General features: G+C 36.6%; 1 protein-coding gene across 12 annotated transcripts in view; it reads right to left on the reverse strand.

Moving 5' to 3' along the window:
- Nucleotides 1-1,668: 1,668 nt before the first annotated feature.
- LOC127947066 (MOB kinase activator 2) overlaps nucleotides 1,669-27,699 on the reverse strand; it is a 45,303-nt gene continuing 19,272 nt past the window's right edge. For 6 of the 12 annotated variants that reach the window (XM_052543990.1, XM_052543984.1, XM_052543985.1 and 3 more), the window contains 5 exons: nucleotides 14,092-14,175; nucleotides 8,678-8,841; nucleotides 7,341-7,434; nucleotides 4,424-4,548; nucleotides 1,669-2,990 (listed from right to left, as the gene is read on the reverse strand). In XM_052543990.1, coding sequence (XP_052399950.1) covers nucleotides 2,719-2,990; nucleotides 4,424-4,548; nucleotides 7,341-7,434; nucleotides 8,678-8,841; nucleotides 14,092-14,175 — 739 coding nt within the window. In that variant the 3' untranslated portion in view covers nucleotides 1,669-2,718. Of the gene's footprint in view, nucleotides 2,991-4,423; nucleotides 4,549-7,340; nucleotides 7,435-8,677; nucleotides 8,842-14,091; nucleotides 14,176-24,972; nucleotides 25,343-27,699 lie in introns of those variants that run through there. The other 6 variants (XM_052543995.1, XM_052543993.1, XM_052543991.1 and 3 more) reach the window with 3 other exon arrangements.

Genomic DNA, 27,699 nt, shown 5'->3' on the forward strand with positions numbered 1-27,699 from the left:
ACATGGTGAAACAAGACTGTATAAAAGTCTGTTTAAACAGATGAGTTATTAAAAAATCCACACCCCTCACAGTTTTCATGAAGGTCAAAATTAGCTATATAGACCAAAATCATCTTTTGAACCAGGCAGTAAACCTTTCTTTTTTTTCCCTGCTGTAAAGTTATGGGATTGACTCTCTTTTGCAGCCAGCCTCAAGCGGCCAGTCGATGAGTTACAGTTTTAGTCTCTTCCTTGTTGGCTTCATGAGAGAGAGCGGGAGGTTGCTACCTGGATGAAACAATCATAGACAGTAAAAGAAATGGACACAGCGACCCCATTGGAACTCAATTGAGACAAGTGAAGCCCATTTTTAGCGTTTTTTTAGCACTTCCGTTTCTGACGCGCAGACTCAAACGAAGCTTGCCGACGTCAGCAACCTGTCTGACAGATGTAAATCTTCTAGTAGCTGTGCGTGCAAACTGCCATCGTTAATGTTGCAGAGACGGCGAGCTTGAGCGGGGAGTTCTTTGGCGTGAGTGAGCAGGTGTAAGTATTCTGATTAATTATTTTGTATAGTATTTTAAAATGTAACGCCAGTACGCCATATTAAATTAATTGCCTGCGAGCTTCTCCTCCTGTCTGTATGGTAATGCGACAGCGAGATGAGTGGTAATCGTTAGCCTATTTTTTACAAAAACTGTTTCTATGGGGCCATAATATATAATATAAAGGAGCCCTTTATACATTGTCGTATATCTTTAGAAATAATTAATGGACAAACGGAGTCTTTAAATGCCTCAGATGTAAAGTTATTCGCTGTCAAAGTGACGCCAAAATGAATGGGAGTCAATGGGATGCTAACGCAAGTGAAGTTCTGCTAAAAGATGGCAGCCCCCACCCGACTTCAACTTCCGGTCGAGTTCCTTGCCCCCTGGAAACAAGACTGTATAAAGACAGGGTGAAACACACTAAGGGGTGACCCGGCCGCACCATACATAATTCAAAACGTTATATAAAACTATTATAAGTATAGTCTTCATCTCATGTGCGTGTATAGGCTACACCATTCTACAGTAGCCGTTTCCGCCACGGAATAAAAATGAAGCTAATTGCACATATTCTCTCCCTCTCTTTTATTCCACGACTGAAACAGGCTTCCATTATATTAAGGTGATGCTGCACAAAAACACAGCATATTTATTCATGTGTAAAACATTTAAAATGACTACAAACGACTACTAGCTTATGTTACCTTTAAATTTGTAAGTCTGAACTAAGTTTCTAATGATGTCAAAACATAGAGGGCCTTGGTTGCATCCAAATCGTATACTCTCATGATTAGGTACTTATTCTGAATTTGTAATTACTCCGTGAATGAAAGGAGTATGTTCTGCATCGTATAAATGCGTGTAGTGTGAACGTATTGTCACGTGACCTACCAGCGCCAGTTGCGTCACAACATTGCCATTCATAAATCCTCTTCTGTGTCCACCGCATGCACACTTCAGAATTATGCCAGAGGTACGTCATCCGGGTACTTTGAGCCTCCGCTTTTATAATAACTGTGAATCCGAACACATTTCTTTTTCTTCATGTTCACACTTTTTTTTTTTTTTTTGCTTTCATTTCCTTTAAATTATTTCATAACATTTCCGGTCTCAGTAATAAAGTAAACACAACACACCGAGGTAACGTGGCATTTCTTGTTTTAATCTGATTATATTTTGCAGAGCTTAAAATATCAAGTGGCTTTTAACTTAGATAATTAAAATACATAAAAAGAAAGCAAGAACTGAGGAACTCTGCAAATAGATTAAAAAAGAAAAAATAAATAAAACGAGGAGGAGAGATGCTCTCTCGCTAAAGGCAATTATTGTGATTTCTTATACAGGTACAATCTGTTTCTAGGGAAAATTAATGTGCATCTTATACACACATGGGCTGCCACAATATTCATGACCTCTGATAACTTAAGAATAAAAACGTGAAATAAAAAATAAAGGTTGCGACTTGCGACGCTGGAGGATGTGCTCATCAATGCAACACAGCAAGTCATCTGCCATGCAACAGTGCAGCTTCTCTCGGAGCGAGCAGACATCCAGATCTCACTAACATCCTTGTCGGAAACCTACAAAGCACCATTCAAACCAGCAAACCCTTTATACATCATCTTAAAAAGCTAATAAGTACATACAGAACCATTGTAAATGATTTAAAGAACATAAAGCAATGAGTAATGATGGCTAGAATACGAAAAGGAGAGATTTTGCACTAGTTCGGTACAGTTTGATGTGAAATAAGGCTGCAGCGATCATAAACAGTGGTCGGTGGGTGACGTCACTCCCTCCACAAGGGGGAGCCAGAGGTCAAAGATAACTTTCTAAACATTGTTGCATATAAACAGATAATACCTTAGCTATAAATCTAAGGCACTGATGAGAGCCGAGCTGAAACACCATTCCCTAAAAGACGACGAAAACCTCAGAGCGCATGCGCAAAAACGCTAATAAAAATGCTAATTAAAATCTAAATTGTTCCTGTATCAATGAGAATGCAGACAGATTGTTTCGTCCTGTAGGAAACATTCACACCAATCTGTGCTGCTGGTAGGAGAATTGCAGACCACCGGCCCTCACCGTCATCTTTTGATCAGTTCTCATGAAGACGGTGAGAAACGGTGATAGAAGGGCCCTTCCAAGGAGGCCTTGCACGTTTTGTGGTCTTCCTGGAGTTGGAGGCTCATCTCTCGGTCACGTGGTTGTGTGAATGGGGCGGCAGGGGGGCGCACAGCACCTCCGACAGGTCGTCCATGATGCAGGTCTCCTTGGGCTCCACCAAGTTGAACTCTCTGACGAAGACGATGAAATGTGCGTAAAGTGTGTTCAAGTGTCCCTGCAGCTCCAGAGCCACGGTCTCTTTAAAGTGAGCCCAGTAGATGTGAGCCAAGACGTGAAACAGATACCGGCAGACCTTCTTCACCAGAGACTCGAACGAGTTGGGGAAGTCTTTGCCTGGAAGGAAAGAGAGATTTAGCATTCAGCATTCATCACTGACTGTTATTTAAAATAAAAAATAAAAGTAAATAAAAATGATGAATTAGTAAAATCACTTTAATGAAATGAACATTATAACAACATGCTAGGATTACCCCCTAAAATCTTAATAAAAGGTATTTATAATATTTTGCAGGCCTTTTCAAACGCTGCAAACAAATGTGGAAAAGTAAAATTACAATAAATTAAAAAATCAAGTTGTTCATTATTTGTCATTCATTGCATTTATTGAATTAAGTAAATCAAAAATTAAATTAAATAAAAAAATCAGGTTTAAATAGGAGATTTATTGCTTGTAATTAAATCGATTGTTAACTGATTTTCTTTTTTAATCATCAAATATCTTGGATTACAAATTATATATATATAAAATTATTAATGATTTTTAGTTTTATTAATATAATATTAAAGTTTCATTAATATTTTGAATTACATTAAATGTTTATATTTTCAGTTTTCAATTTAATATGAAAGTTTTAGTCATTTTGTTAAGTGTTTGTTTTTAAGATTTTTATTCTGTAGTTTTTATTAAGGTTTAATTTATTTAGATTGAGTTATTTTAGTAATAAAATATTTTATTTTGGTAAAGGAAAACATTTTTTGTGGTTTTAGTCTTTTGAATACATAACACCTATAATTGTGTTTATATTTGTTGTTCGGGTAATCCGATACCGATACCAGTGAATGTTTTTCAATGTTTTTTTATTATTATTTAAATAAATGTAGTATTTATCTCTCTCGTGTGTTGAACTGATAATCATTCTTTCATAATCTACTGAATACAGACTACTTCATTATAAAGAAAAATAAACAAATATAAAAAAAATATATGTAATATTCATAATCTGATAAAAATATATAAAACTAGGTTAGTGGATAATTCGACAGCAAAAGTTATAAAAAAAATAAAAAAAATAAAACAATTAGAAATCCAGACATTTAGTGAAAAAACTATATTTTGTGGGCAACAGATAAAAGTGTTGCACTAAATATGGTAAAATGTTTCACATTGCTATTTGTATTTTAAAATCCATTAATGAAAATCATTCATGAATGCATTTATATATAAGTATATACTATAAAATGAAAATACATGTCTTTAAAATGTATAGCATATTTTTAATAAAGTAACCACATAAGATAGATTCAATAGTGACAAACAAATACAGTGCAGCACGAAGCACAAAGGGAAGAGAAATTGATGTGTGGTGTATTATATCTGTGCAACAGTTATTGAAACCAGAAGAATTTCTATTCCCAAAACCCATTTTCCTCTAAAACCACTAGAGGGCGACACTAATCTAAGGAGTTAACTTCACACTTCTCTTGACTCCTTGAATGTAAACTCTTGTTCTTTATTATGACTGCTAGACACCAGTGATTATACACACCGTATTTTGTGGGGAAGATATCTTCGTCCGTCACTAATTTCTGCACGAAAGTCATAACAAGGTCGACATACTGAGGTGCGGTGCACTTCGTCTTCTTCCCCCTCTCGTCGTACCAGTAGTATATCCTGTAAAAGTCAAAGACAGTCAAAATTAACTTATTCACATTTCAGAACAAAGTGTACAATTTACTGTTAAAACGTGTACAGCTCCTATCAGCATTTTAAGGAGGACTGGCCATCGTGACATTGAGTTTGGGAGGGGAGCGTGGGTTCGAGGGGCTGTAGACATTACAAATCTCTAGGAATGCAAACTGAACGCATAACTGAACATAACTGACCAACGCTGATCATTCAACAGAAGAGCAGGCCACACATGAAACCAAACGGGAGGAATTAAAGATCGCATGAACTGAAATAACCCTCACGGTAAACTAAAGCACTATTAGTAGTTAAACACAGATGCTACAGACGAATAATATCGGACAACCTTAAAACATCTTCAAACTACACAGAGTTACAGATCTGAGGGAATTCTTCGGATGAAGTCCAACCGGCGGCAGTTTATTTCAAAAACACTTGAATCTACCGCATAAAACTCTTCAACAAAACGTGAACTATTCAGATTAGACGGCCTACTAATCTAAAACATGGTTATGCATATTTATGAGTGAGTGTTTTACTCCAATATGTACAATAGAAACAAGTGGGTTTGTTGTTGTCGTAACATTGATTTTCTGAACTTTTTTTTCATACTTTCAAGTTTTCAAACATTTCTACATTTTTATTAATTGTTTGTTTCGTTCACTCTTTTAACAAGAATCTGGTTTAAAAGACTGAAAATTCAAACAATGAAACATTTTGGGAATAAAATGCGAAAATCTTTTTGTTTTCAAAAGGTTACAATTCTCCCAACACAAAATATGATGTGATGTTTACCTTGATTCTTTTCCCCCTCGTCACAAATCAAAAGTCTCATAATAAGCTTTTAAAATGGTTTTCTTACTAGTTAAAATGTACACATTCATATTTCGGTCCTGGCGTAAATGACGACATGATGAGGTCATAATTTGTCGAAAAAGCGATATAAATATTTACTAAATAAGTACTGAATATTTAACTTTTACTTCAAATTACAATAGTTTTATTCATTTATTTTTTTACGTTTTCATAGTTTAATATAGAAAATCTATAAGGCTAAGATGATAACATTTTGATAGTTTGGAAAAGACGTAAATCAAACGTAAATTCAATGAACGTCAACCCGTAGGAAACGGACGTGTGTGTATTTCAAGAAACACCATCATACTACGCACAGGCATAATATCTCAAGATATGACCCATCACAGAACATCAGGTCTATGTGTGCGTCGCTGTCCCTCCCTTTAGGTGTTTTCATCAGAAATGGTTTCTCAATGGACCGAGCGCACCCATCCTCGTCCTGCGTGTTATTGTTAGTGTTGTGTGTTGGTAATTCACGTCCTTGAACGTTTGTCATGTTTCTGGTTCTACAGGGTCAGTCTGTAGAGATTCACGCCCAGGCTTCACTCCGGCCAAACAGGGCGGACGAGTCGAGCAACATGAACAGATGGAGGCACGTATTTCTGTTGGACTTGTAGAAGGGTGATTTCTACAATAACGGGCATTTTTCAAATGTTTGAAATCTGAAAATGAAACTTCAAACTGTTTCATGTTAACTTTTATGATCAGCCTTCGAGTGCGTTTTGGTATCAGGGTGGATTATTAATTTTGTGTGCGATGATAATTAAATTGTTCACTTATTTGGAGAAAATGTTTAACAAGACAAGACACACTTTGTGAATATTTACTCAAATACTGAGTGTTTAACCAAAATTACAGTACTTATGTTGTAATCAATTACATCACAATTGAGATGAAACTGTTTTATAGAAATTCAGTTCTCTAATGCTTAGTATGGTGCGAACAAATTTGTTATAAAAGAAAAATTATTATAAAATAATTATAGTAAAATGTAATAAATACATAAATGTACATAGATTTTTTTATTTATTAGATATATTCATATATATATTTTTAATAACAATATATTATGTTTTTGTTTTACATTTAAATCATTAAAAACTTATTTCTAACAACACAACAACAGTTTATTATATATGCATATTATACATTTAAATAATTTTTATAACAATAATTATTATGAATTATACATTTATATTATTATTATTACTATTATTGTTTTTTAAGATATTAGGCAAAAATACAACATTTTCTGGATACTTTTCTGGTTTCAGTAGGGGAATGTGCACAATTGACATTCTGTGAAATTGAAATGTCACAATACTCTTAAAAATGAGTTTTTTAAGATATTAGGCAAAAATACAACATTTTCTGGATACTTTTCTGGTTTCAGTAGGGGAATGTGCACAATTGACATTCTGTGAAATTGAAATGTCACAACACTCTTAAAAATGAGTAAAAATAATGAGTGCTGGTCAAGGGACTAAAGCTGTAATGTAAATGTTGTGATAAGTAACTTTAGAACTGATCTCTTTCGTCTCAAGTTCGGGCCTCAGCTCTGATCTTCCCAAACAGCTTGAGAGAAGATTCAACTCTAGGCCTTTAAGGTCATTTAACTGGATCCACCACAAACAAACTGATTCTGAGAATAGTTCAAAACAACATCTGAAAGCCAAACAAGCACTGGTTTCTGTAAGATGTGTGTCAGCTTTTATTCCAGTCATGCATTAACCCAATCAGACCCACAAACCCAGATTCATACAGAGCAACTGTGCTGATCAGGGATCTGACCTTAAAATGGAAAAACATTGTGAATAATGAGAAATATTTGATCTAGAAGCAGTTCTCTTGAAAAGAGGGGTTGTGGTTCTCACCCCAGGACATGTCTAGAGCAAGAAAGACAGACAAGGGAAACTTACGTGTTGCAGGCCGTCATGGCTTGACATGTGTCCCCTGTGCAAAACTCAGAGATTGTGCTATACTGCAGATTTATGAGATTGAAGAAGGTTGTTGCTGTAAGGGACAAAAAATAAATCAAATTAAATTTTAAAAAGGTGACATTCAAAAAGTACTAAAAATCTTTAACTGATATTTCCGAAGACCTAAAGCTTTACAATGGCTCTGTTCCAAAACCAAATAAGCTCCCTATGAAGGCAGCGTTTTAAGACATCACAGTCACGTTTATGGCGTGAAGTTTAAAACCAGCTAAAAACAGTCTATGCTGCTTAGGTCTTAGCTGGTTTAAGCTGGTCCAATCAACCACCTTAAGCTAGTTTTAATGTTGGTGTGTTATTAAACGCTATGTTTTCGTAATTGAAAATCACAATATGCACTGTGACAAGCTAGATGAAAGAAATCCACGTTGTTGATTATACACTTTGTTAAATGTCGATTCTGAACATATTTCATTCAATACCACAATTGACCGATAAATAACAGTTGACCATATACAAAAAATAGTTCACACAACATTTCTGTACACCATGTTTTTTTTTATTTAATTTAACTATGCTAAGATTAGCAACATGCTAACATTAAATGTGAAAAGCTTTATTGTTTCATTAGGTGAAATTCGTCAGGGGTTAGTCTAAATCATTAACCCTAAGGATTAGCATTAGTTAGCCATTTCAAAGCTGGATTTGACACGGTTATTTGGCTCACAGGGAAATTTGTGTCCTGTTTTATTTTAATTGACGTTCATGTTGTTAGCTTAGCAATTAGCTGATATCAAACTTGAAAGTTTTTTTGTTTGCCAGGTGAAATCGTAAGAGTTTGACCAAATCACTAACTACAAGGATGAGCACTAGTAACAGGACAAATATTATAAATATTTTGTTACCTATCTTGTCAGTAGCTTAGCAACATGCTAACATCAGAATTAACAGTTTTATTGTTCACCTTAAGAAAATCATCGAATCATCAAAGTCCAGTCACTTAGAAGTATATAATTGTGTATAGGGGTCTGTTCAAATCACTAACCCTAAAGATGAGCGCTAGATAACTAGCAGCACTAAGTAACTACTTATTTCTTTTGGACATTTCTTTTTAAACAGAAAATAACCTTTGTTTACGATAAAATTGTTAGCATTTTTTGCAGCATTTACTATTTGGGAATGTCATACTCCGCAAACAGGTTGCGACCGATTTCCAAACTCATGACTAACAGAAGGTTATTTTTGAAGACGGACAAAGTCTCTAAGCCTCAAAACACAAGGCAAACACTCAAAACGGCTGTAATGTTTGCTTGGGAACTCACTGTTGCTGGCGAGCCATTCGTTGAGGTCGATCTCTTTGGTGGGTAGCGCCACCAAATCTTTCAGGTCAAAGTCCATGACCCGCACTTTTGTGTACTCTGGGTCCATGTAGTGCTTCTTTTCTTCAGCAGGAGCTTTCTTTCCATTAGGCTTCGTTTTGGATTTCCTGCAAGGAGCGGAGAAGAGGAATTAAATAAGACGAGACACACAGAGTGAAGTGTTTGCCATTAGTGACTTTAAATGTACAAGTGGTTTTCAAACATGTTTCCCAAACGGTGTTTAAATGCCAAGACTAAAGATGTCATGTGGTGTAACTACCAAGTAAAATACAATATATGTTTCTGAAAACTTGTAACATGTAGGCTACAGATCTTCATTATTTAAAAGTAAAAAAAAAAAAAAAAATTGTGTTTTTTTTATTTTTATAATTCAAATCATATTTGGGGGAGTTGCACCACGTGACATTTTTGACAGAACTGACCTTGCCTCAAAATAAATAAAAATTATAATAATGATAATTTATTCTAATTATGAGTCATGAGGTTCTGCAGGGGTGCACCCTATGATGTAATTTCCTGTTTTATGCAAGTTGGCGGCACCGCATGACTTGTTTTGGTGGACAACTTTTTCAAATGATCATTGAAGCAGTTTGTAATATTTACAATAATAATAAAATATTCGTTATAATAGCTTTTCTGTTCACAAATTCAAATCTTTTAATGATTTCTTTTTCTTCTTTTTTTCATATAAAAACAGTTGTACCGCTTAGACATTTATTTTCCTTTAGGGCCCCTAAACAGACTTGTACTTCCAGTGCTAGTTTTAACATAAATGCCAGAATGGCATTGCTGTGGCAGATCCAGATTACAGTGGCATTAAACATCTAATACATCCTTTCCTTGCCCCTCATTTCAACTCATCTTGGGTTTATTATTATGTTTATGTGAACAAATAAGGCACTTGTATGAAGAATTTCTCTTTACTGCTCATTCATTTTAACTCTTTTCTTCCCTTAAGCCTTAAAACAGGGCTGTTTGGCATGATCACACAATGAAACTCCCTGAATTTATTGCTCATCCACCAACATGATTTCCTGTTAAAGCCTCTCTGCACTGTAAACGCCTCATTCCCAACCTCAGGTTTCTGACCACCTTCACCAGTTCCTCTTTTCACACACAACGGACCATCGCTATCTCAGAGACCAAAGTCCATATACATTGTTTTTCAATTGAAGCCAAGACAAAGGAGCGGTTTGTGGGATTGTCGGGATTCTGGATTGCTTCCGAGCGGGAAAGATCTTATCATCCATATCGAGGTCTTATCTGACTCGTGTCAAAGGTCTAAAAGGGTTAATTATGGAGAACGGTCTGATCAAACATCATTGGAGTGTGGGAAGTCTGGTAAACTTCACATTTATTTGGATCTCATTCCATTTAACTACTCAGGATTAGTGTTCCCTGTAAAACAGGAAAGAGATGGAGATAAATCACAGCAATTACTTCTTGGGTAATGTGGTCAAAGATACAAAAAAAAAAAAAGAATAATAATATGAAAAGGAAATAAAGACAAAGAACCAAATAAAAAAAAGAGGATTATTGGTCCTCTCTCAACAATAACAAACCTTCGCTGAACAATGAACCACCTCATTATTAAAATGGGAACAAAAGGAGGTTATAAACATTGCAGAACCAGTTCTGCACCAGTGCTTTTGAAATGAATGACACCTACAATTATTATTTTTATTGTATTTTATTTTTTTGGATCTGTCCCAATAAGCAAGCAACCAAAACCATTTCACCATTTTATGTTTTAGGAAACTGGTGGTAATACGTACGAATTCGTACAATCTCATTTATATGTTTTTGTACAATCTGCTTATGTTTTCATTCAAAACAAACAAACATTTTTCAAAAATTTGGGGGTGGTTTTGCCTTTATCATGATAGGACAGTATGCTGACAGGAAGTGAAGTGGGAGAAAGCTCCACGAGCCAGGATTCGTAATGCAACAGTGCAATATAACATTTTCTCTAAACCTAAGTTCTGTCATTTGTCGTTTGAACTCAATCTGATATGATGACATCATTATTCACATGGTGCAGCTGACTGGTTTCTTTTCACATCAGCATCCACTGAGCTTGCTGCTCAACATTCAGATACTTGACTAGTGCTTGCTGTAGTGGTATATTACCATGCTAAACAGAATTGTATTAACAAAGAACTTGCATAACTGATCTTAGATCAGTATAAAGGATCTAGACTGAAGGATCAACCATCCTTATCAAGTGAAAGTGATGCCAGCAAGCAAGCGGGCAGCTGTCAGGTCCAGCTGGTAGGAATTTGAACTGGAGGCTTGAGCCAGCTGGAAGATCCAAACATCTGCCATATCCTTTGATGGATCCGTGCAGCTGAGCTCAAACACTGCTTCCCGCAAAACCCATCCCTCCGCTGACTAATAAAAGACTTATTTTGATGTCCAAAATTCAAAGATGATTTGTATTCTTAAAAGGTTACATACACTCTACAAAGTTTTGGGAGTGACATCTAAACATAAATGTAGGAGTGACTTCCCTAAATTCCATTCTTCAAAATAAAAGGAGTTGCTTCTGAACACACAATGTTGACACAATCAACATTACAGAAACATTTCACTGCTTTAAGCTTTTTTTGTTGTTGTATATTACTTTATTTGCGAATAAATCAAATCACACACCTCAAAAGTGGTGTGACACCGGATTAAACGCAAGTGTGAACCCTACCAAAGTAAAGCCATGAATGGCAATCTATAAATCTATGTTGAGAGAAGTGATTTTACTGTTTGATACACAAACACAGATGGGTGGATGATACAGGTCTTCGGTCAAAACATTGGCTTGGTTTGAGAGTCTAGAAACTACAATGCCTTTTATGGCAAGGATTTCTACAGGAAACTGTTATGAGTGGGCATGATATGTGTGTGTGTGTGTGTGTGTGTGTGTGTGTGTGTAACAGGAGGTACGCTGGCAGCTAGAAAGTTTTTCTTCCTCTTAAAATAAACTAGCTAATGGCTTGAGAATTTGCCCTCCGCCACATAATTCACAAAAACGGTGCTTCCTGGAAAATTACGAAATCCCATGAAGGCTAAAATAAAACAATGTGTGTTCAGATTTTTGGACGTACAAATTGTTTCTTGATGTAAAAACCAACTATACTGGGGTACTGACATAACATGCTGTTCTGGATCCTCAAACGCATTTCCATGCTTTGCTTTCCATTGTTTTTTTGGTTTTATTAGAATCAATCAGGAGAATCTATGACTTTCATCTTGTGAATACATTTAAAACATGAATTAATATAATGTGTGTTTATCTTAAAGCATGCGAAACGTTCACTGGTTTTCTTCAAAGGTTTGATGTGGATGAAGATCTTAGGGAACTTAATTAAACAGTTTACTTCACTGCCAGGTAAACATCTTGTCAAAAGTAATTATTAAACGCAGCATGCTGTTCAGAATCTCAAAGATGATATATTCATGAGGCCTGACATTCTGCAACACACTGTGCACATTGTCATCCAGCATCTGCAAGCAACTAAATCATATAAACATCCCTAAATCACTCTGACTCAGAACAGGCCTGGAAACTTCAAAGATGCCATATGGATACCAAAACTACAATCTGGGAATTAGTAAACAGCAGTGAAACAATCCAGCACCTATACCTGAATGGGCTCTTTTGCTGTAGGAAAACATTCCATTATTCTGAAAAATATTGGAAAAGCACCAAAACACTGCCAGTGCAAGTTTCTCCCAAAGCTGCCATTGAGTTCATTCTCATAAAACAAGGACAAGTGTTGAAACCCATAAATAGTGATGATTGAAAGTCACATGACATGACAATAAAAATGGGGGGGGGGATGAAAAGGAGGTTTCCATTGGTTAAAATTTGGCGCAAAAAGCACCATGAATAAAGTTGGTTTACAGGTAGTAATGGACTGACATAGCAGCCGGCTGCATGATTAACTGGCCAATATTTTTTACATTTTGAGATGATCAACAATGGTTGTTAACTACTAATTAATAAGTGAATCAAAACAAATGTTCATTACATTTCAGAAATTCTGCGTACATCACATATTTAAAAATTGCTATGATATTGGCCATCAATCATCCTGCTCTCTAGATATTAATATTAGTGCCAGAATTTATTTACTGTATAGTCAGGATAACTGTTAAAAAGGATTATTATTTTTTTTATGAGCATTTATACTGGTTTCATTTATACTGGTTACAGGGTGACCTTCAGCATTGATGCTAAAGTACTTGCTGGCCTTTGGCAGAGTGTGTCTAGCCAAGTTTGGGCTTTCTAGTTCTCATGGGCATCAGGAGTGTGTGAAGAGCCATTGAGATGACAGTATTGTGTTAAACACAGCAACAGCGCGATGGGGATGGTACAGCGAGAGGTCATCAGATCACTACAGAGAGGTGGCTGAAGAGAGAGGTCTTTGAAACCATCCCCCACAAACACAACATTTCCAAATGAGTTTCAGTTTTACCCCTTCCACACTGATACATTAATGCAGTTATATGCCAAAAATATCAAGTGTCATGTTATTATTTATTTTTTGACAATCTAAAGAGGTAAAAAAAAAAAGATTGCATTAATTTGACTATTTTTTCTATGCACTTGTCTCTATTGTATTCCAAAGAAAGTCACTGTAACAATCATTTTAGACATGCATTTTTATTTTATTTTTGTCAGAGGTTGCATATCTATTTATCATAAGGCAATTTTTTTCCCACTAAGCACTAATCATCTAAATTTCCCGAGTGTAATAACCGGTGCAAGTGCACGAAAAAAAATCAATTTTTCAAACAATTAAATTAAGCAGTGTATCGTTAAAAACTTTTCATGTTTGCTCATGAATATGCATGAAACACGTACTTTCTTTCAGCCAGTCGTATATCTACGATTGGAATATTATTATTATCGCTTCATGAACATTGTTCTAATTCTGCATAGGTCAAAATGTCTTTTATTTCTGCTTTTTATTAAATAATAATAATAATAATAATTCAATCAAACAATTTGGCTACATGTACTTGTTACTTCCAAGTAAAGTCTTGATAGAGGACCCGGCTTCTGATAGCCTACAATATACTATTAATATTTATATATATTTATATATATATATATATATATATATATATATATATATATATATATATGCTACTAATCTTAATGTAATAAGTTAATCATATGAGATCCGTGAAACTGCGTTAAAAATTATATTCTCCTGGATGCACTGCAGTGCTCTTAAAATGTTTAAATTATGCATACACATATATATTTATTAACTAAATATTGTTACTTTGTGTATTATAGCTCCTATGATACATGCAAATCTACTGGATTTATAAAAACAGCAAATCTACGTTACCTTAAAACTTTACCAACAGCCTGAAGAACCATCTTGCAACTTAATCCGCTTCTGGGAGTTTTCTGGGAGTGCATATCCGTAGTGCTATAAAGACAAAAAATGGACTGAGTGTCCAAGGTGTTTGAACCGACCGGTCTTTACCCTTCCCTTCCGCAGATCTTTTCAAAGACTAGGTAGAAAGAGGATATAAAGTTCTTGCTCCAAAGTTATCTTTCTACTGCAGGCCAGCCAATCAGAACAGTTAATGGGCGGGGCATGTACCTTAAGGCCAGAAGACAGCCAATCATACGCACGCGTGGGCGGGGCTTGTTGTGGGTGACATGCAGTATGCTCTCGGTCAGACAGTGTGTTTTATATTCCGGTCAATGTGGTGTGACCGGCTTCCGAATGAAGTTACTTCTTTACAGTTACGTTTAAGAGGAAACATTTACCATAATTACAAGACATTCTGAGGTAAAGTGACAATGCACTGTTTTTTTTTTTTTTTTTTTTTTCAGATGAAACCTTGATAAATGCAACATCTTACTACCACCTAAACTCGACATAAATCAGACTATTATATTTTAAGAGCTACAAGTCTTATTGAAGACAAAAAAATAAAGACGAACTCACATTATCCACAGAAATCTTTATTTAATATTTAGGACATTTATAAATTCAAAGCCAAACACGACTGCCTCTGAATAAAGAAAAGTCAGAAAGATACAGCAACATCTAGGTGATTATGAAGTGAAATAAGTCTTTATTTTTACATCAATAAACAGATATTTGTATAACATAGCTGTTGCAGAAGCTTTTTCATAACTGGTATTTGGTTCGTCTTCCCATGAAGGCCAAAAGGAAAATGTTTGATCCAGAAGCCAGTGAATCATAAAACCACAAGTTCCTGAAAAATGTACTCTGACGACAGACGATTAATAAAACTACCACATTTATAAAAGTTCCTCAAGGTAAAAAAATAGCATATTATCTCATCAATCTTCACATTACGCAAGTTACTTTTTTTTTTTTTTTGGAAAAATAAATGTGGGGCTGGACTTGTGCAATGAAACGGTATTTGTCAGCTAAGGCCCAAACAAAACCTCGTCTGATCCCACACACTTCATGAGATGTTTACTCACCACCTGATTCACGACAACTGAAACATACCAGCCGCATCTGCCGTGTCTGATAACACAATTAAGTCACTGATTTACAGGACGTGCTTCCTGTTCAGACTTTACTTTCAGTCTAAAGCATTAAGTCATCTTCTCATGTGTCCAACTACCAATTATAGTCCAAAAACACATACTAGAAGACCAGACATCATGATGAGGTGGTGACATCAGGCCAGTGTGAGTAATACTAGTGAGATGGGATCTGGCACAACTTTCCCACTTCACAAGGTGCATGGAAACAAACTGTGCACAAGAATATGAAAAAAAAAAAAAAAAAAAAAAAAATCACCATTTTTTTACGGTCACTTTTGTTACCGGTTGGATTAAACAGGTTATCGCATTTACTTACAGGTGTAAAAAAAAAAAAAAAAAAAAAAATTAGTAGTTTCATCTGAAGATTTGGTTTTGGTGTTTTAAAACATTAGCGTTTATGGTGTTTTAAAACGTTAGTGTGCATCCTTTGTTTACAGAGAAAGAATGTCCGGGAAAAGTCTGTAGATGGAAAAGTCTCCACACAAGTTCTACGATCTAAATATTCCCAAAAATGTCCGTTGTCATTTGGAAGTGTGTAGGCCTTCTTGCATTTTATGCCGTTACATTATGATGTTATATTCGGTGGCATAAAATGGTCTTTAAAATGAAATATCGCAATTATTTATGGGGCAATAAATCGTACAACAAAAAGTTGTTATTGTGACAGGCCTAGCTGTGCACTTAGCTCCCAAGGAAATTCCAGTTTTACATAATGACTCATCCCGGTTCATCGTCGCCTATCAATTACGTAATATTCACACTATCAGTTTACACTTGTAGAAACTATGGCAAGACACATGGACAAAAATCCTGCTGTAGTTAAACTAAATCCATTACAGCAGTTGCGAATAAAATGAAAATAAAAAAGGTGTTGACTGCAGCATTAAATTTAGATCTGCTCAATGTTGCACCAAGAATCCTTTTCCACGTTTTTAGTGTTGCATGTTATCACCAGAGTCTGTTGAGTTTATGAACGCAGCGGCCAATCAGAGGCATTTAGAAGAGTTTTGTTCATTGCGCGTGTGTATACTCATCATAAACAAAGTGCAGATGGAGTGCGTATGATTTAAGCATCATTTTTTAAAAGTGCTTAAACTCGCGCTAGACTCAAGTCAGGCATACTGTTCTTTGACAATTTAACGTTAAATGTTCTTCGCTCGCTTGGTTTAAGTTATTCGCTGCTTGGAAGGTACAGGTAATAAATAAAAAATGTGTATTTTTGTGCCATATTGTGCCTTTAAATGTAATTGTAGACAAAAGAAAAGTACAAATATTTTTTTGCTGAATTTACAACCAGCTTCCAAAACAATTATTGTTTTTCTCAAACTCGATCATATGATTGGTCACATGGCTCGCTCGACTCGTTTGGTAAGAAAGTCAACGAACATTCCTCTTAGACAAAGCAAAAAGGAAAAAAAAAATCCTCTCCAACACAGCACATTAGGCCCGGAGCTAAAGCATCCAGATGAGTAATCCAGCCCTGCTCAAATGCAGAGAGCAACATGAGATGAACAAAACTGATAAAAACCTACCCACAATCCTGTCGCAGTGGGAGAAAAGACATTAAACTCTGCCAGAACCTTCCATTCTGATTACTAATATCATTTAAACTTGAGTGTAGAGAAGTTCATCCTTCATTAATCAGTGTTGATGATCGGGAGCATTTAAAATAATCGTTTTAAGCATTGTAAGAATCATGAGATAGCTACACCTTCATGAAATCAGTCCCACAAGCAATACTTTCCAAACATGATCTATTTTTGTTCTGGTCAGCAGAGCCACAAAAATCTAAATCTTAAACTAATTTAAAAGAGTTTACAGCCTTTTATTTTTCTGGTATGAACTGACTATTTTTCACTAGCAAAAGGCATTAAATATTTTTTTCAACATTCTGAGTCGTATATCAGCTCATATCCTCTGCTTTCCTGAAGAGATTTTGGAAGATGGCCATTTTTAGCATGGTCCTGCATCCTATCACACATTCCTGCCGCGGAGCTACTGCATGCACCAACACGCTCTGTCCTCGGCTAAGAAACACGCGGACGGAGCAGTGAAAGCAAGAGATAGATGGATGGATGGATGGATGAGGAAAAGAAAACTTTCAGGAAACATATCAGATCTGTTTTTTGTTTTTTTTTATGGCAATCATGTTACAAATCTTGCTTGAGAGATTCGGTTTTGTTTTTGGCTGAAATACACAAATTCCGGGAATTTGTAAAATCTGATTTTAAAACCGTTCAAGTTTAAGTTCATTATATAATTTTTGGTTGTAAATGGTAATATAACAATAAAACCGAAAATGGCCCAGCAAATGTTAAGTAAAAAGGCCAGAGGGGCAGAAAAAGAAAGAGCAAACGAGTTAATGAAGGAAAAAGTGCCACAAAGAGAAGTTGGAAGCGTGTTGTAGCATGTTCAGAAGGCTTCACCACACACGCAGCATTCCAGCGGTTGGAGGTTCAGGTTCAGTTTGGTAATCTTGATACAGGGCAAACAAATCTACAAACATACCCTGAAGTCTCGGCAGATTAATCAAAATCTCAAAATAGCTGGTAGTTGCAGTTCTAACTTGCTTCAAAAGCAACTATGCAGCAATTGTCCAATAAAACTCCCTGAATCAATACACAGTGCGAAGCCGGTTTCGCCAGTCAATAAAAACAACTTTATCTCACAATGCTGTTTTTTCACAAATTGTGTTTACATCTCATAAAATATTTTTAAGTAAACTCGCAATTTCAAGTAAAAAAAAAAAAAAAAAAACTGATAATATCAAAAAGTTAAAATGACTTGCAATAAACTCGCAATTGTGTGTTATAAAGTCAGAAATGCAAGATATAAACATGCAATTCTGAGAAATAAATTCAGAATTACAGATATGAACTCGCAATTTTAAGAAAATGGTGTCTTTTAGGACTCTTTTTGAGCTGGACTTTGTAACTCACAATTGCGAGTTTACATTTTATAATTCTGTGAAAAGAAGTCAGAAACACTATATCTCGCAACTCTGAGGGGAAAAAAATAACTGCAAGATGTAAACTATCCATTGCGGGGGAACAAAAAGAAGTCAGAATTGTGAGATAAATAGTCGCAATTACCTTTTTTATTTTTTATACAATGGTTGAAACAGGCTTCCATAAAGTAGCAATACGATGTCAATGATAACTTGACAACCAATAAACCAATGAACAAAAGAAACCATCTTATTAGTGTCCATTAGGAAATCTACCAAATGTTGTCTATATACATATTCTGTTTTAGTTAATTTGTTGTTTAATTACTGTGCAAGGTAATTTAAATGTATCAATGTTTGTTTATTAGCACCAAATCAGCCTTTGGTTAATATGCTATTGCTCACTAGATGATGGCAGATGCTGCTGGTCCTAGATAACATGATCAGTTACATCATCTAATGTTAACTTAATCTATTATTTAGTTATTTAATATCACTGTTAAAGTTTTAGCAAATATCAAACTTTGTATCCATTTTTTATATTGCGCATTTTTATGTTCTGATGCCAAAAATTCTCTTCAGCATCTAGCATTTAAAACAACTGGTTTTAGTTTTAAGGTTTTATTTTTAGAGTATTTATTTAGACAACATAATACAGATTTCTAATGCTAGCCATTTATCTGTTATATAAAACAATTATCTAATATCAGCAAGAATTTTAGTTCCTGTGCATCCCTAGCAATATTGCTCATTAAAAACGGGTTTAATCATGCTGCTTTGTCACCTTCAGTTACAGCAATTTAAATAAACAGTCATTATGATTTCAAGTGGATTAGGATTATAGACGTAAAGATGGGACACAGATGTTAATCCAAAGCAACATCGATTGAGAGACAACGAGATAAAGCATTGGAAAGGACCGGCTTCATTCAGCTTGTGAAAGAGCCACTGAATGCTGGTAATTATGGAGGCAGAGCCTTTGATCTCCAGATTAGGAGCTAGGAAAAGCTAATCAAGGTCTTTGTTTGAAGGACAAAAAGATGAAAGATGGTGAGACAAGCTTCATCAGTGTAGACATCCATTATGTAAAGTAATGAGGTACATATGAATAGTCACAAACGTGCACAGGCACACACTAATTCATCTGAAATGGATGGCAAGAGTTACAGTAAAGATGTAAGAAGATCAAGAGCAAAAATAGCTGTGGGCTAAAAAACAAAAACAGTTATAAAAAGAAAAAAAAAAGACCATGTGATCCACAAAACCACAAGCTCCATCTGAAGGCAGAGATACAAACAGTGGATGACTCTTGTTTTTACAGTATAAAGTGCCTCCTACTGGAGAAATACAGAAGTACATCAACCAAAGTTGCTGGTTAGCATGTTCAATTTAGCCCCTGCTGATAAATACTGTAACTAAACCATTTGACTGCCAAAAGCATTTTCTCCATTGACTGCCATTTCTTACAGCATTTTGCCCACATGCATCAAACAAGCCTCTTTGTAAACGGTCCAAACTGGCCATTCTTGTATCACTCTTGCTTGATTTGTCAATATATTCATTTCAGTCTAATAAAAAGACCTCTGTACAAGAGAGGAAATAAGCTGAGGGATGCCATGTTTCATGCTTAAGAAAAGGAGCCAAACATTTGTGCTGCACAACAAAAGACCTTCGGGGTGGTGAGTGGTGCAAGAGAAGGAAACCCTCTCTTATAGACAGCGCGTGTAATGCATATTGACTTTGAGGTGTCAAATGCCAAACAGTAAGGATTTTCTGACAACAGCAGTGCTCAAGCGACCGGACCACAGATCTGCGAGACGAACATCAGAACATGTGCTACAGCTGAATCACTCGGTGGTTAGTTTCTGTCCCAATTCCTTTTTTGGTAAAACTGTAATTTAGCCCGTAAGTGCTCTCAGACGCTCATTTCCTGATTCTGCCCTAGCAGGACTTCCACTATCATAGACATTTCTGTTCAGTGTTTACACAAACATCTCCACCCATCCCCACAGAGACAAACTGGAAACCAAAGATTCATTCAGAACTTTCCAGTTTGTAGACAAACCATTTATACTCTTCATTTTTAATCATAACTTTAATAACAGGTCCCTCATTGCTGTGGTACATGCTCAGCTAACAGACTCAATGAAGACACCTCAGAACAACTGAGACTGAGAGCCTACTAGAAAATACAAAACACGTATAGTCATGTGAAGAGCTAAGCCTCGTGTTTTATTGGATGTAGAAATGTAAACAGCAGCCCAGCTCAGGTGTGAGGCTCATGGAAACTGTTATCCTGTAAGCAGCTTAGATTCCTCTGGGATAGAAACCCATCCAACCAAACCTCAGGAGAGCCCCTTGGTATCATCCCTGAGGAGGTTGAATCCACAACAACTCAATGTTGTGGTTTGGAGCTTCACGTAGCTTTCCTGAACCTGATGCTGGTCTGGCCAAACATTTTCAAGCAGCAGTTCTTGAGACTTAGGCTCTTTGCATGCTTTCCAGCAGAAGTATGGATGACACAACTACATGTTTTGGAAGGAAAATTGGTGAGATAAACAGCTGAAATTAATATGCCATAGAAACAGCTACTGCTGACTTTTGATCAACTTAAAGGGTTGGTTCACCCAAAAAAAAAAAAAAAAATTATGTAATTAATAACTCACCCTCATGTCGTTCCAAACATGTAAGACCTCCTTTTATCTTCGGAACTCAGTTTAAGATATTTTAGATTTAGTACGAGAGCTCTCAGTCCCTCCATTGAAGCTGTGTGTACGGTCTACTGTCCATGTCCAGAAAGGTAAGAAAAACATCAAAGTAGTCCATGTGACATCCGAAAGTCAGTTAGAATTTAATAGCAAATAGCAAAAACTATGACTTTATTCAGCATTGTCTTCTCTTCCGGGTCTCTTGTGAGAGAGAGTTCAAAACACAACAGTTCAGTGATATCCGGTTTGCGAACGAATCATTCGATGTAATCATTCGATAGTTCTTTTTGAACCAGTTTACCAAATCAAATTGTTTTAAACAGTTTGCGTCTCCAATATGCATTAATCCACAAATGACTTAAGCTGTTAACTTTTTTTAATGTGGCTGACACTCCCTCTGAGTTCAACCAAGCCAATATCCCAGAGTAATTAATTTACTCAACCAGTACACTGACTGAACTGAAAAAAAGTCGTAGTTTTTGCTATTTTTGGACCAAAATGTATTTTCGATGCTTCAAAATATTCTAACTGACTCTCTGATGTCACATGGACTACTTTGATGATGTTTTTCTTACCTTTCTGGACATGGACAGTAGACCGTACACACAGCTTCAATGGAGGGACTGAGAGCTTTCAGACTAAATCTAAAATATCTTAAACTGTGTTCCAAAGATAAATGGAGGACTTACGGGTTTGGAACGACATGAGGGTGAGTTAATTATGACATAATTTAGTTTTTTGGGTGAACTATCCCTTTAAGGCTGGAACACACTACACTACTTTTGCCCTGATTTTCCCTCGATTTAGAATTTGAATAAGTTAATGCTAGCTGCCGAAAGTCAGAGTCAGTCTGCAGATTTGAGTAGACAGATTTCATAGAAAACCACGCAGTGTATGATAGTCACAGACTCAGATTTTTTTAGCTTCAGACTGTGATCCATCAAGCCAGAGGATATCAAATAGGTTTTATATTTTGAGCCGATTTTTGATACAAATTTGTCACACATCTCCAAGCAAAAAGGCGTATATTTCTGTGTGAGTTTGCAGTGATCTCAAGGACTTTAAAGTCTGGTAGTGTATGATCCTCAGTCATTTAGTGTATGATGCCCAGTTTTTCCTTTGTGACTGTTTACAAAGTCAGTAAGTGTATGATGTCTAGCATTTTAAAGTCTGTTCAAATTTTACAATTTGTGTATTCCAGCTTTTACTAGTGCCTCCCTTTCTCAGAGCAAACAACACAAATTGGCCAACCCTGAATGAAGGGACCACCAATCTCTTTAGTGTTAACTTCTGTTCAATGAGTTTTACTCCTCCAGTGTACATCCCCCCCCCCTTGATTTCAAGATCTGAAAATGGGGTTAAATGTCGAGAACTAACCTTTAAGACGTATGCATGCTGTGACCTTGATGTGCAAATGGAACTGAATGTGTCTGTCAGAATGCAAGTGTTCCTGAATGAGCGGGGCCCAAGCCATTTCCAAGCGGATGGCGTCACAGCTGCGACCTCTGGACGTTACCTAACAAGAACCTGCAGTGATGAGCAATACTGTGTTCCTCCTTTTCCTCCAGCAAGAAGCTCTTGTCTGCTAAATATAGAAAGGCTTAGCACTGCAAAAAAAAAAAAACTTTCCCATTATGAGATGTGTGAACATTATCAAGCTAAGGGAGTGATGACGAGTTCTGTGGTGATGGTCTTGTGGTAACCTCCCTCCATTTCAACATAATTTATCACAGATAATTACAAAAGAAATTAAAGGGGCACATCTGTCAAGAATGAACAACATCTCTAGGGTAATTAAACGAGTACTGGGAGGGGTGGACATGTGGTTTGCAGAGTACCGCCAAAACAGATTATGCCCTACACAGCTTAAGCAATCATTTATCCTTTGCTGATGTGATTAAGTGTTGAAACGGGTGGATGTGTGCGGAGTCTCCAGCTGAGGTAGGAATGAATGAAGTGACCTTCGGCTATGATGCTGAGCAAGCATTATCAGGTGCTCAGGATGCTGAGGCAGTGTGAGAGAGGCGTCACTGCAAGCCGATATCGCAGTGGGAGGAGGCATTTACGTAATATTCACACGAGAGACTGAAGGGGGAAAGACAGAGGGGAACTGCAGGTCTGGAGGGGCTACAGATAATATGACAACATTATCCAACCATGACAACAAACTATGGAATAGGTAACTGATGGATGTGCAAATGTACTGCCTATTTATAAAAAGAAAAAACCTTAATGCAATTAAAAGGTAAGACATACAGTAATGTTCAAGTGCAATCTAGTACATCCTACCTCCACGTCTTTAGTTTTTATGTTTTTGTGGCTGATATGAATGATGAAAGTACAAATCATTTTAATCGCATTAAGACTAAGAATAAAATGGGTTTAGTGCACGTTTTCTAGAAACTTAGTATAAGAACTTGGTGCAAAACTTATAACAAATAAGCTTATCAGCATCCAAAAATTAAACCTACTAAAAAAAAAAAAAAAAAAAAAAAAAAAACCCTCATTAAACTACTACTAGACAACAGCAATATGGTTAACAATACATTATTTAGTTTGAACACAATGCTAATTTTATTCAAAAAGGAAACCTCAAAGATGAAGCCTTTTTTGATCGTCACAGGATATTGGCCCACAGCTAAAGAATGCAGACAGTAAGGAACCGCTGGCCAACACAGACCAATTAAATGACATCAGATTAAATAGACGCCCCAGTCAGATGGCTTCACAGATAACGGCGTACTTGAAAATCATATTAAGATACCTACACTCCCATAACAAATCACTTCCATGCAAAATCATGCGTAACATTTTGGCCACCTTTGAGGAAGCACTAAATGGAAAACTACAGGAACTCAAATCTGTTTACACAATCCCAAACAGGATGCCATTACAGATTTCGGGAGTTGGACTTCACCTAAACAAGATTAACAACACTATATTTGACACGGCATGAATTTTGCAAGGATGCATTTTCCATCCATTCAAGTCATGGCGTGGTCACGTACAACATTTCCATCTACACACAGTCAACTTGTCAGTACAGTTATTCCAACTTAAGCATAGCTTTGGTTATATACACAAGCTGTTATCTAAACATCAGACACTACAGAGGTTACAATATGTTTTGTGGAAAGCAGGTGTGTCCAAAATCAACATCCCTGAGGACACTTACGATTGGCAATGTAAACTTGAAAGACTAAACAACACTACCTGACGACGGCGTTATAAAACCAAACAGTGAGTTTGTATACTGCACTACAAAGACATGAACTCCATCCACAACAGCCAGCCAATAACATCTCAGCCACAGAAGACAAAATACACTGCCAGATCAAGCAGAGTTTGGTTTTCTAGCTTGCCAAATGTAAACAATGACTCTGAATCAACAAGAGTCTAAAAGGAGACAGAAACGGTGGAAAGATGAAGAGGACAGAACAAAGGACCGATAGATCAGCAAAAAACAAACTCAACTTTTTAATCAAATACATCTGGGACAATTTCACATTGGCGAGCAGCCTTAAAAAACCCTGGAACTTTAGCGAAGTTATATATAGCAGCTCCACAGTAAAATAAAACTACAACCATATGTAAACAGAAAAAGGAAAGAGCAACTCTCAAGCAGTCCACATAAAAAAAAAAAATAAAAAAAACACGCACTGGTCTGTTAGCTTTCACTAACTTTTGAAAAGCCCACTTGCTTAACTTTCCAAATCGAGGTAGAGGTCGAAACGAACACTGGAGAGGGCAAAGTCTGCCCTTAGCAATTGGGAAAAAGCAAGCTGGGAACATCGTGTCCCAACCAACATTGGTCTGTAGCCCCAACACTCTACAAAAAGTCATGAGCTGCACAGATATTGAACTTCAGATAATGACTCTTTCTCTTGCCAAAGACTCTAGGCGTCATCTTAGGAAAGATTGCCCAGCATACTTTTAAGCACATCCTCAACTCCAAGGCAGTAGAGGACTTCTGGAGAAAAGAAAAAAACATGCAGAGGAGGAGGATAAAACATCCCCAAACTGCCAGTTTTGGTACCTGTAAAAGAAGCAGTCACAACACACAAGAACCCCCATGCAGCTTGTGAGGTCAGCAATCAGACGGTCCCGTCCTCTGTCGAGCCGGCTTTAAGATGTACTACAGGTAAGTGGCATCCGTTATAGCGTGAACTCTTTGCATTGAATCTTTGCAGATCTGCAGTGGAGCCCCAAACGGTTTCTTCTCACACTTTCTGACCCCCTCTCCTGCTTCCAGTTGTTGGACAGCACACAGTCAGGGCCTTGTTAGGTGGCGATTTCCCTTGGCGCGGTGCAGACAGAACAACAGTTCAGTCAGCAAACAAACAAGCGTCCGCAGCAGGCGAGCACAACGCGTGCAGTCGTTCAGCACTAGTGTCTTCCTCTCTTCTGATACCCTCAGTTTCCCCCTCCCATCTTGTCTCTCTCTCTCTCTCTCATTCTACCGCTGTCTCAGTCTCCCGTTGGCTCTGACTTTGAGGCGGGAGCACTGGATTGTCAAATAGACTTGCTGGAAACCGATGACGGCTCACTGCAGGAATTTTTTGAGCCAGGAAATTTTTAAGGGCCTCAAACAGCTCCTTCAAATGATACCTTTAGTGAAATGTTCTTCCCATGAACGCTTTGTGCTCTTAAGAAAAAAAAAAAAAAAATTTACACACATCATAGGTCAGTACCTAGAGGTAAGCAACCAATGTGAGGGAAAAAAAAAAACACATAACTCTGGAGACAAAGCTATTATATATAAAAAAAATTAAAAAGACAAAAAAAAAAAAAAAAAAAATATATATATATATATATCACTTTTCTGGCACAAGGAGTTACATTGAAAAAAAACCCCGGAAAATTGACAGTCTCTTATTAATATAAAACCAAATAAAATAAAAATTTCTGGTCATTAAGCAAAAAGATTCCCCATCTCTCATTTTTCAGACAAACAATTAGACCAAAACTCGCAGCACTGGTTGAGGTTCACATCCTGATTGGCTAGCATGCATGATCTGGTTTTGTTTTTTTCCATTTAACCTTGACTTGTCACAGATTTTATACCTCCATATTCCAAAATTTGTTATTTTTTCTTCATGCGAAAGAAAAGAAAAAATAATGAAGAATCTTCATGCACTTTTTCCACATGCCAGTTATGGATGGGAACCATGCCTGTCAAGCTCCAAACAGGCCAAACATCACAATTAAAGCACTATTACAGAGGTCCACATGGCTTGTGCACTTTATTCCATGTCAAACAGACCCAAATGTATATAGTTATACATTGACAGCATATTGATATCCTACCCTTCTGTCAATGACCAGTGTGTCAATGTTCCCAAACCAACATTGATGTCATTAAATATGGCCAACGGCAACTTAACTGTATTTGCCTGTAAATCTCATCGGTTCTTGCAAAACTGCAAACAAACCACGTTGTTTCTAATACACCAACCAAGCACATAAGATCTTCTGCCTAGAATATTGACAACACCAATTATTCTTATTATTTAAATCCATCTTTTGTGTTCAATTAAATGTCAGATTTAAACACACACACACACACACATATACATATACATATACACATATATATATCATTTTTGGTGGCAAATATATATCATTACTTCCAAAAATAAATAAGTGTCTACTTTTTTTTTCTATATGCATGTAAATATGCAAAAGGATAATCAATTACCCAACCACAGAAACAGATTACATCACCTATTGTGTCAATTTAAAACCACTGAGAGGAGCTAGACCTCAGACATCAGTTTTAAGTCTGAACCCTCTCTGCATTAACAAAGCAGCAACCACAGTGATCTTCTTCCAGACTCGATGACGTTATCCCTACAGGCACAGACTGATTACGAAGCAGAAGCTCTGGAGACTACAGCGCCGGTGTGATAAGATCCTTCCCTTTGTGATGAGAAAGCTGCAGAGAGGACAAGCGTTTTCCAGGAAGAAGCAACATTTTGTGAGATCACCGGGGGAAAGTTCCATGGAACATTTAGATAGTAGAAATTAATCCTGCATGATCTGTAAGTGCTAAATAAAGCATTCAATTTAAACCCAGAATAAGGTTACACAAGGAAACAACTAGTGTGTGTGTGTGTGTGTGTTTCTTAAACCGTGCAAGAAAACATTGTAATTAACATGAGCAGAGAAAGTGCATGTGTATTGTGTGCTAATGATCTGACAATGACTGGTCACTCAAAAAGCCTAAACGCTGGACTCCAATGAATAACAGTTGCGAGGAGGCTGTAGGAACGGGCGATGCTATGCGTTCGTTTCGGTTCTCTCAATGGAAATGGGAGAAAAGTACCACCCCTCCCTCCTTAAAGCAAGATTTACAGGTTTACTGGTTTATTCCCCGAAATAAAACCCAACACCGCCGGAGTTTCATGGTTTCGTTAAGAGAAAACGTGGATGTTTTAAACCATGTAACAAGTTCGTAAACTACACAAACGCTGCAAAATCAGTGCATGTGGCAGCAAGCGTTCGTTACACATTAAGCCTTACTAAAACACTAGTATTTGTAAGGTCAGAGTCAATTTAAACATTTTTGAAAGGTTCTCGTGCAGTGGAAACGCGGACTATTCAAACGCGAAACACATGTGGCTGTTAGCGGAATGGAACGTAACAATGAAAATCGAACGTGAACGGTCATCATGCGTTTAAAAACAAACAAAACCAGCAAACTCTACGTTTAGCGAAAAAAAAACTGAATATAAGTCATTCGCGTCCATGAACCCACGATTAT

This window comes from Carassius gibelio, chromosome A25 (genome assembly GCF_023724105.1).
Source record: "Carassius gibelio isolate Cgi1373 ecotype wild population from Czech Republic chromosome A25, carGib1.2-hapl.c, whole genome shotgun sequence".
Classification (NCBI taxonomy): domain Eukaryota; kingdom Metazoa; phylum Chordata; class Actinopteri; order Cypriniformes; family Cyprinidae; genus Carassius; species Carassius gibelio.